Source organism: Ammodytes marinus (assembly GCF_949987685.1).
Source record: "Ammodytes marinus genome assembly, chromosome: 4".
Lineage (NCBI taxonomy): Eukaryota > Metazoa > Chordata > Actinopteri > Uranoscopiformes > Ammodytidae > Ammodytes > Ammodytes marinus.
The window spans coordinates 32,097,156-32,108,795 of NC_137233.1; the positions used below are offsets into that span (position 1 = coordinate 32,097,156).

The 11,640-nt window shown below is 39.2% G+C and overlaps 1 protein-coding gene across 1 annotated transcript; it reads right to left on the reverse strand.

The window, feature by feature from the left end:
* Positions 1 to 1,584: 1,584 nt before the first annotated feature.
* barx1 (BARX homeobox 1) lies at positions 1,585 to 6,059 on the reverse strand (the record flags this gene model as incomplete). The annotated part of the gene is made up of 4 exons (XM_080026873.1): positions 1,585 to 1,807; positions 3,211 to 3,295; positions 4,255 to 4,531; positions 5,855 to 6,059. The coding sequence occupies 4 exons, from the start codon at positions 6,057 to 6,059 to the stop codon at positions 1,637 to 1,639; spliced, it is 738 nt and encodes a 245-aa protein (XP_079882999.1). The 3' UTR covers positions 1,585 to 1,636.
* Positions 6,060 to 11,640: the final 5,581 nt, after the last annotated feature.

An 11,640-nucleotide genomic window follows, 5' to 3' on the forward strand; every position in this document is an offset into this window, starting at 1 on the left:
GTAGCAGTAGCAAATAATTTTTTTTTATTTCCTTTTTTTATTCCGCTTCTAAATATTCCTGCGTTTCGACTGTTCCTGAACGTCTCAGTTTAGCGATTAACACGTTTCTGTTGTCTTGATCGACATGATATTATCCCCCCTGCCATCTACAGCCAAAACGCCAAACATTAACTCCTTAAAAAAGAAAAGAGAAGTCAAATCTTCTCCCCTCGGACTCCGACACTCGCATTAAAATAGAATTTACAGGCCTTATTCGGAGCATGCCGAAAATATCCTTCTCGAGAAAGCACTTATTAAGAACGACTGCTCAAACAACAGAAATGTCAATTCTGTTCGAATACAACAGCAAAAAAAAAAAAAAAAAAATCAATCAATCTATTACATTTTTAAAAAAGGGTTTCAAGTGAGGCATATACAGTGTGACACATTCAATCTTTGTGTTCTCCAATCAAAACCACCAACTTGTTCCTAAAATATAATCATTTGAATATGACATGCAATGGGCCTTTGATTTACTGTTTGCTATTAAAGCAAAGCTGTGGACATTGCGCTGTAGCCATTACTGCGCTGTCACCTGGATTCAAATGAACTGCGCCTGGTATATTATGACCTTTTACTTAAAAATCTAAAAGGAAATCCTCCGCCTAAGGGAGAAAAAGGAAAAGCATTTTCTTTTGTTCTTTTAGAATAAGGTGGGGGGGGGGGGGGAGTTTGATTCCTTCATACAACACAGTGATCAGGACAACCAATGCCTCCGTAAATCCACATATTTTTTCTAAATCAAATTATTATAATATTAAAAAGGGACATTTTCACTTCCAAACAGGTTGTACCATTGCTGGCCGGAGAGTCCTGATTGTAGAACATTTAAGCCTGGCTGCATGAGCCTCATATACTCTCTCACACTGTTATTTCTAATCCATACCCGGCAAATATATATGTCAGTACCCAACGACACACTGTGTTGTTGTGAAGCTGTGTAACCATATTAGGCCCTGCTCCATGAGAACATGTCCTGTGTGTGTGTGTGTGTGTGTGTGTGTGTGTGTGTGAGTGTGTGTGTGTGTGTGTGTGTGTCTGACTGATGAGCCCGTCATCACACACACACACACACACTCACTGTACACACCAGATTGAAAGCTTAACCACGTCCTTTAAGACAAAACGGAGAACGCTAGCTAATTAGTGAAAATATATTTAATAATTAAACATAGGCATAGTTACACAATGCAAATGAATGCAAAAAAAAAAAAACAGACAGATGAGTGTGAGTGGATCCGTACAGAGTATAAAAAGGGAGTAGACCTACTGCAAAGAAATGGGTTTTTGCCTTCCCTTCTTCAAACAGCAGCGAGTTCGTGGTGAGGGGAAATATGGCGTTATGAAAGGATGGTACAGTTCAGGTGTGTGCCAGCCAGGCCCAGTCAGTCACAAGTCTCTGAAGTTCACACCACTCCACAGTCCAGTTTGTACATCCTCCATGAAATGTGTGTTTTCTTTGTGTATTATTAATATTTTTTTGTTGGGGCGGGGCGGGGGGGGGGATTGTGGCCCACGTCCCGTAGATACACACAAGGCGTCCGGGGTATAGCTCCATGTCCTGTGCCTTCATACAGAGTCATATTCTGGGGTTGGTTCATTCCTCTTGAGCGCTCTCTGCCTGGGAGCTGCTGGAGGCCTCGGACTGGGGGTCTGCGTCCGCGCTGGATCTCTCCTGCTCAGAGAGCTGCTCGCTGCTGGGGATGGAGTTCTTCTTGGGGCGGCCCTTGGGTTTAGTAGGTGACTCCAGGCCTCCTCCTTGTAGCACCTGCAGATAGTACAACATTGTTAGCCTCATAGCATAACTGTCTAAATCATATTTACTCTACTCTACTTTTACTCTACATATACTCTATTCTACATCTACTCTACTCTACATCTACTTTTCGTTAACCTAATAGCATAATTGCCTAAGTCATATTTTAAGGGTTATAGAGTAGGGTAAAGTAGATGTAGAGTAAATATGATTTAGGCAATTATGCTATGAAGCTAACAATATGTAAGGTGTAAGGGTGAGACACATAAAGGCAAAAATAATTGTTTCAAGCATGCATGGTCAATTTTTTGCATGCCATAAAATGTCTTTGTTTCAGGCTAGTGTGTAAATAAAATGCTCCAACATGGAAATTGAGGTGTTCATGTCGCTTAACATTGTCTGTTTGCTCTCTGTATGTTTCTCTCTATACAACCATCTTTAACGGCCATTATCTCAACATTAGTTTGTTTCAATACTCTGAACCAAAAATCTAAATTTTAAAGCACCCACATCAACTAAACTTTCCATAATCATTCTCAGCACTATTCCGAAGGTTATCATAGACGGATTTGTTCATATGTTGTTAACTGTCTGATTTATAGTTTATGTTCTACTTAGAAACATGCAGAAAATGCGTTTTTTTTTTAGACCTGCACATAGAATTCTTCTGATTTATTGAATGAAAAAAGGCTGTATCCATAACATCTGTTCAGTAAAAACTTTGAACTCAAATATGTTGTAAAATAAAATGAAATAAAGATTGGCACTCTTTTACATCTACATTTTTTTTTAAAGAGATGCAAATGTACCCATAATTATTTAGAAATCGCCAAATTTACATTGGCTATTTATTCAAACATTTCTGAAAAAAAAACTTGTAATACATAAATGAATTGTTTTATTGTAAGTAATCAGCTGTCAAGGTTTCCTGGGGATATCTCTAAGTTAAAACATGTCACCCTATTCACCTACAGTGTCTCTCCGTGCTGCGAGTCTATAGGGTAAAAAAGGAATCAGTTACGGATAGGACCGTCACAATCCATCTCACCAACACACATTTAAAAAAGAAATGTGGTTGAATTGTGTCACGTCAACCTGATAAAACAAATGTAACATAACCTCTAAAAAGGTGGACCATTCCTTTAACTCACAGTGTAGTATACTGATTAACAGGCCTCTTTACTCTCAATTGTTCGTCTAACTTGAGCCCTGTGTGCACGCATTTCAGTGCTAATCCTTTTCCACTGAACTACTTTTCCATTTGTCGAAAACAATACTAAATCTCAAAGAACATTTCCTGATGTCTTTTGTTCTTGTTTGTATAGTTGTTGTAGGCGCTCACCCTCATATAAATTGACCACTATACCACATCCTCATCTTTTATTTCATCATCGTAATGAGTAAAGGGCACTTACAATTTTCTTCCATTTCATCCGTCTGTTCTGGTACCACGTTTTGACTTGCAGCTGACTTAGGCCCAAAGACTCGGCCAGGTCTATTCTGTGAAGGGGAAAAACAATTGGAGAAGGAAAATAATCATGATTGAGTCACATCAAATTGCTCCCGATGGTTCAGAGAGCGCCTTGCATGGCAGCTACTGCCATCAGTTCATGAGTGTGTATATGAATGGGTGAATTTGGTAAGAATTGTAAAGTGCTTTGGGGCTGAGAAAATTGGCTAAAAAGTGCTTTATAAATCAAGTCTATTTACCATTTTTACCATTTACCATCAGTTGATTCTAACAATGATACATTGTCACGTTCAAAGTCATCAAAAGAATTGCCTGGTATTAGTTAGACTTTGTTATTTTACTTCTGCCAGATTGCCACTTGCAGTTATTTCACTTTGCAGTCCAACGCCCAAACATATATACATATCAACTCCATCAGTGCCACAGTTAACCCAAAGGAGGTCATGTCCTCTGCATTTTTAATCTTTAAAACATTTTTGTTGGGGGAACTCATTTGATTGGACCATGCGCTTTTTTCCCTTTTCTAACATATAAATAGGCCCAGATAAATATCCTACACTTACAAGATATACATAACTACACTTACACATCCATGTCCATATATAGGCTACACATTAGCCATATTGGAACACTTTTATATATTCCTAATGTAGTGTATTATTGACTGGTGACGATTTCGTTTTTTTTGTGGAGCATAACTATGACAAATAAAGAAATCTTGAACAACATTAACGTATTGTAGGCTATTGGCCTACTAGTTGTCCAGACATCATTGGGAAATAAAATCTATAGCGAAAGCAAAATTAAACGGTCATAAAAAAATATTAATAATAACATAAATATTCTAGCCTATATTCCCTATCATTTTTTTCTTTTGAATTATTATTAGACTACATTTAATTTTCTGGTTAAATTGAGGGTGTTGAGGTGACCTAAAATCCTTTTCGACAACCCTGCTAACGCACACTGTAAGCCTCCAGCCACTCACCTATCGGGCGTGGACAGATACTTCTGCTTCTCGAAGCGCTTCTCCAGGCCCATGAGCTGCAGCTCGGTGAAGACGGTGCGGCTGCGGCGGCCCTTCTTGCTCTTGCCTCCCCCGTCGTGTTGCTCCAGCTTCCCGCGGAGGTGCAGGTCCAGCGGGAGGTGGTGAGACGCCCCGCCGACATGCAGGCCCCCAGCGGCGGACAGGAGCGGAGAGCCGAGCGAGCACGACAGCGGAGAGATGGGGAACTTGAGGAGGCTCGCCTGGTCGGCTTTGAGCACTGAGGGGGAACCGAGAGGGAACAAAGACACGCACGCGTTTAGAAACAAGGTGTGGGGTTATGTTTTCAACGCGTTAAACATGGATGATCGGGGAGCAGCAGAAGCTCCCAGCAGATGAAACAGTGACGCGCTTTTACCTTTTATAGGCTAGCCTACAGTCTATGGGTTTTACAAAAACATTTTTCGATCATCACTGCACAGGTCTCCGGTCAGAGGTTAGGGGATCCATAAGGTCACAACTGCAGCTGATACAATATGAGGGGGAAATATTCATGACGCATTTAATAGGTTAGTAAATATGGACATGCAGTTATAGACCGAACTACATTACAAACAGCAACAATAATGGCGCTTCATTAACTGGATGGGCCTACAAACAAGAGGATAATACCTCCGCGATGCAATGTTCTTATGTATCAATATTAGAAGCCTATAGTGTCATGGGCCTAGCTAAAGGCGAGTTATTATGTTCACATTGGGATTGAATAGGTCGCGTCTTTAATTGAATTAGGGCCTGGATAGGCTGATAAAGTCATTAAACAGACCAAGATAGGAAGACAACTATTGTTCTAATTTCATGCAGTGATGGTGTATAATCAGACAGACTGTTCATTCAAGCGGCTAGGCCTATTCTGTGGCCGGTGGGTCATAAGAGAAAGAAAATGACAGGCGCAACATGTTTGAAGTTGCAAACAAACTTTAGGCTACATAAACTGTAACGTTTTATAAAATAAAAATGAATATATATATATAGGCCTAACTGGAATATGTGTAGCCTTTATATTGTAACTTTTATCTGAGTCAAGTAGGATTTTCCTCTTTCACTACGAGGAGCACCCCCGAATCCCGACAATCAATCCCAATTTTACGCATGCAAAATTATTCATATAGACCTAGGCTATAATATTCAGGTAGATTGTAGCCGTTAGTTATTTTTCTCTATACAAATGTTGCACTCTCACATTTCGACAAAACAATTCGTAGCCTATCTTAAATATTTCCTTTAACTTATACATGTACTTGATAATGTCATATCTGACATTTGCTTAATTATTCCAAATGGATAGAAAAATATCCTGCGCCTGACACAAGTTAAGTTCTGGAAAAATGGCTTACTTTTTTATAAGGAGCAAATTACGCATCACTTTACTATTTGAGTTAAAATATAATTCTACTTTTGAATCTATATGTTAACATTAATAGCCTATAACCTATACTAATAATCCTTTTTTCCCTATGTTGTTATTGTCTGTAGTTCATTAATTTTTTTACAGCATGAAACACCTAGCCTAAATAAACTCGATCAGTAAAGCCTCTCCTACCCAGTTGGCTGTGGAAAGGCCGCGCGGACAGGAGAGCGTGCACCCCAAACTTGAGCAGCTCCCCTGCCGGAGCTGACACCTTGTGTTCGGGGTGGTCGGTCAGGATCTCCTCGATCATGAAGCTCCTGTAGCGATGCGTCCTGTGGTCCGCATGGAGTCCCGGAGGATAGTAATGCGCCATGCCCATGTCCAAATGATGCTGCATGATTACTACACAGTAATACACTTAAACAGTCACCAAATCCGCTAACACCGTTTAACGCTCCTTCAGTGGCCCAATAAGTCTGCGGTCATATTCCACCTTTATACAGTCCGGGAGATTAAGACTGTGTATGGATCAAAGTTATCCTCGGCTTCTGGATCAAGCGAAAAAAAATAGCCTATCAAGTCCTACAGGTATAGCCGTCCTCTGCGGTGTTTTTACGCGCTACTTCTTCTGGCCAGATGCGGTTCTCTTCGGAGGAGAGGACATGTGGAACCGTGAGAGCGAAAAACCTGTGACCAAAAAACTCCCGAATCCAGCCGTGTTCATGCCCTGCTGATTGTGCTCTGTGCAGTGTGCGCGGTGTATGTGTGTGTGTGTGTATGTGTGTGTGTGTGTGTGTCAAGCCGCTGAGCGCGTCACCTTGGCAGTGAGTCGGGGAATAAGCTTTGGGTTTTATGAGTCTCGCTGTGGCTCCACCTCTTCTCTGCTCGGGGTTTGTCTGCTCGGTGCATTCACTGCATGAGACACAGTTAAACTTTTGCACCGCTGCTGCACTTGTCCTGCACGGATTTCTATGCAAAAGGAAATAAATATAAGGACCTGGGAAGGATGGACAATATACTAGATATATTCCCGGCTGCGGGTGACTTGGAGTAATGGTTAGTTTGATGATGGTGTGTGAAGCACTTAAAACTGGAAGATCAGTTGAGAAGGTAACGGTCGATGATTTTTAAAGACATGATACTTTCCTGAATGATTGCCTCAAAATAATTAGGTTTTGATTTATGATCATAGAATTATTCAATACTAAGAATTACATGAATATATTTTGTGATCCAACTGTAGGCTCTGTATAACAAATACCCCTCCCTGGAAACTGCATAGTGTACCTTTAAAAAAAAGACAGACAGACCTCATAATAATGGATAGGATTTATATAGCGCTTTATTCCCTAAGGACTCCTTAGTGCACTATGAGCACTTTAGCCATTCTGATAGCTGCTGTTGTGTTTCCACAATGCTATAATGTTGGTGCAGTCGTTGTCGCTTGTTTGCAATTTATATCTTTGTCTTTTTAACATTTGAATCATTCATATATCTTTATCCTACTTTTGTTTCATATTTTCTATTCTAACCGTGTTATATGTTTGCCCACTTGAGAGAAAGCCTTACCAATTTTCCATTGTAGAAGGTGTTTAATGACAATAAAAGTTGGCAGTTGTTTCACATTTTGCAAGTTATGCAATAAGTGTATAGCCTGCATTTGTTTTTAACCAATACAAAATGAAGTAAATCAATACCTTTTGCTACTGTTTTGTCTGAGGATCCCACACCTGTGAAGATTGTAATTTGATATAACTGTGCCCAAAATGTTGTTCATAAGATGCAATAGCACTACACACTCATTGAACCATACCAGCTGATGGTATCAGCGTTAGCAGGCCGTCTGTCCCACAGCCACTGAAGCAGCTCCAATGGAAATAAATCATTCTACTGTAAAGGTCAGAGAAACCCACGCCAGAGCACCTCCGGGATTCCTTTTTTATTTGGTTAAAACATTTTTTTTGGTTGCAAAACATCTCCCACAGCATATTTTTAGCATGCCTCATGATCTGCTATATGAGAAAAGCTCTGGCCTTCTAAAAATCAACCGTGGAGCATTAACCGTCAAATAACCTTTTGCATGCGTCACACTTGTGGGTCTATTTAGATGTTGTATACTTTTCTTTAGAATAACAGGAAACAACAGGCTGTACAGGAGCAGGAGCTGACGTGATTTAAGTTCCAACTTGTGACATGATAAGAACCACAATTAAGAGCAGGACAGCCTCAAACAGCTGGGGTTCCTCCTTTATTTTAACACATAAATGACCACGTCTCAAACCAAATAACTAATGGCACGACGCACCAGCATCTCATAAATGGCACCAAATAAAGGAACGACTTGTTGTAAGGGAGGGAGGGGGCAACACACTGTGTGTGAGAAGAATGTTGCAGTTTAAGTGTGTAGAAAAATGCAGGCCAAATGATAGAGTGCTGTTATAAAATAGTAGAAGAAGAACCTTTTTGGGCCAGGAGGAGAGGAAGTCTTGAAAACATGTTACGCTTACAAAAAGATAGTTGGAGGAATATAGTCATTTTAAAATGTAGAAGCTCTTGGTTAAATACATTATCATGATAACGCTGTTGTGAATCTCTTGGGTCGTGTTCTGTATGGTATGATGTCAAATCTTGAATCCCCCAAGAGAATGTGTATTGTGCAAATTCAGCTTTCTGTGGTGTTGGGGTCAAATTGACCCGTTGTATCTTTTTAATTTTAAAATTAAACAACAACCCATTTTTTTTCAACCAGAAACTTCATGGCCACAGCTTATTTTCTGAAGAATGTGGGTTAACATTTATTTTTTATTGAGTATAGGCTACATGCTAAAGTAGCCTATCACCTCACATGTATGTCCCTCATAAGATATTTGGGTCAATTTGATCCAATTACAGTCAAATATGCACACAGACACACAGAAACATGCCTGCAAAGACAACGACACACATAACACACATACTCACTCACCCCAACAACCAACATCGGTACCAACAATTGTTCCTAAATGTATGCCAACTAAGTCTAAATCATAGTGTATTTTGTTACACATATCATAACATAATCACAAAAACGAATGACACTCCCATTGTTAAAGATTAATTGCAAACATTAATCATAAATTGTATCTATATCGTTTGGAATTGAGGAAAAGGGTCATAAAGGAATTTAATGTTTTTGTTTATAGTGCTTTTAAAACCCCAATAATGTCCAGAGTCAATTTGACCAAAACAAAGGGTCTAAAAAGTGAACAAAATGCAAGGATTAAATAAATAAAAAATCTAAAATATTCGAATGTAGAGAAAAAAAATCCCCTTTGCCATGTTTAAATGTCACAGATTATATATTTGTAGAAGACCAATGAAAATCATATGAATCGCTATCAGCTACTAGTCTTTACTTTTAATGACTAGTATTCTTTAGTATTTTATACTAGTTTAGTTGTCTGGGACCGTGTACAAATAGCACATTGATCTCACAGAGGAAAGATGCTTTACCAGATTATAGCATGCTTTCTCATTTCCCTGAAGACACCACACAATACAGCACATCCAATAAATAATACACTTTACATAGGTTTTTTTTTTTCCATATAACAAGCAACCACACAATCTGTCAAGTCAATCAAATAGAACTCAACTGGTAACAAGTGGTGAGGTGCAATGACGTTACCTGGCACTGTGTGAACATATCTCCCTCTGGTGGCCACTTCCGAGATTGCAAGGAGAGTTTTCCCTGCCAGCTGACGAACACCTTCCTCATAGTATAAATGACTGAAACATATCAGGTTTCAGAGAATAACCGTTTAACAACTTTAACCACTGCACCACGAGCGCCCCGCTAAATATTGTAACATTCCTGATGGTCTGACATTAAAACACAGGAGATTGACAGAGAGGATGTGTTTATATGAACATTGACCCTTTAACTTCCCCAAGTGTCGCTGGGTCTGTATTCATTAGACAGACAGAGAGAAAACACTTCCCTGGATTCACATATCTGAATCATATTAGTTCTTCATTATCAAATCAAATCATTGGATCTTAAAGTTGAAATGATATTCAAACTCAATCAATACATCAGGTAAGAATAAATGGGTAACAATATAAATGGCTTTTCTGTAGAATTAAACATTTAAAGGTGAAGTCAGTGATTCTTATGAATGCTTGTTTTCAAAATGACTTTTTTTTCCTAGTATACAAATTGTGTGTAAACAAAGGGGGCCTGCTCTTGCAACATGCCCTTTTACAGAGCCTAGGCTCTGTATTAACACCAGATCCCCCCTCCCCCCCCCAGCGCATACTCAGTATGCTACCTATTCCATACTCAGAATGGAGTATAGCATATTCACTGATTACGACAAAAAAGTGATTTTGACCTCAAGCATTGTCTAGAATCGCTGACTCTACCATTAAAGATGATCTCACTTTGACACACATGAGCAGGTATAGGGCACAGGACTGGTAAGTTGAGAAACAAATAGATACATGGGTTCTCCTCCTTTTTTATAGAAGCATTTGAATGAATTTACCTGTGTCTAGTGCAGCTCAGGCAGCACAGGTGTATGTCATGCAGGTGTGCCCAACTCTCAACCCGAGATCGTCAAGGCCATGAGGAACATAAGACCCAAACATTATCGGCTTTAAGTTTTGAATGTAGAGTCACCACTCAAAACATGTATAGGCTTTGTGTAGACCCTGTTAGATTTAACTCAGTTGTAACTAATGTGAGCACAGAAGGTCATTGTTGTCTTTGGGAACAATACGTTTAGGTATACAATGTATGTAAGACAATAGAAAATAATTAAGAATCAAAGGTCAACTATCAGTCTTTAGCCAAAACTTTGAACCATGTGTCACATCGGCAAATAGCAAAGCATGCACCAATTGTAGGCGTACTTAGCAGAACATGTAATCAAAACACTAATGAGCCTAAAATGATGTAGTAGTAGAATGAAATTAATAGAATAAAATAAATAAATAATATATTTGTGTCACCAGATCCACATAGGTAACTGAAGTTTGTTAATAATATCTTGCCTATGTTTTGTATCAAATAAGAATCTATAAACGACTGATTTTACCGGGATATTCAACAATCAAACAGTCAGTCAGTCATTCCATCAACCTGTGTATAATGATAGATCACAAAGCTCATTACTGTTTTTCTAGTTTCTAAGAGCAAACGTTCAGATAGACTATTTGAATTATATGTGCAGTGCATATTCACCAGTATTGTTCAAACAAAGCGTGATGTTGATATAGGCCTATAGTTGAAACACAGAAATAGACATTTTCTTCTTTTCTCAATCAAATATTGTCAGTGTTTTACTGTCCTATTAATAATGTGTCTGTCCTTTGCAACTCAACAGCATCATCTCAATAAACAGCCACCTGGCGGCACCAGAGGGCTTTAAAAAAAGAAAGACAAATATTGAGCGGCCTGTTGTGCAGCTTCAGACGCGTAGCAGTATAGTCAGTAAAGGTTAGGCCTATTTAACAGGTTAGGAGGAAATTAATAGCCTCGTTTGAGAAGTAGCCGTCTTGCTCAGACCTGCGCAATTAGGACGCGCGTCTTTCTGAGTGCACAGCAAAAATGCTGCAAAAATGCTGTGCGCTCAGCTAGACGCGCGCCATGGTCTGAGCAAGACGGCTCCGACACAAACGAGGCTATTTTCTTTGAGAGGCATTTGTCTCAGCTGGGAATTCAAATCATGCTAATAAATGCGAAGTAAACTAGCCTACATCTTCATCTAATACATGAGTTGTAGGCAGATCATTGCATATGTTGCCATTTTTAGCTTTATATTTAAGTTATTCTTTCTACATATTAATCCTGACCTCTGATTGGACCTTTGTCCCTTATTTGGTACTGTATTCTTCCTTTGCATAGCTTACACAAACAAACTGTCATGCCAAAGCAAAAGGCAGTAACTTCCATTAAATGGAAGCCTTAGCTCTAAAAAGCAGTTTAATACAATGTG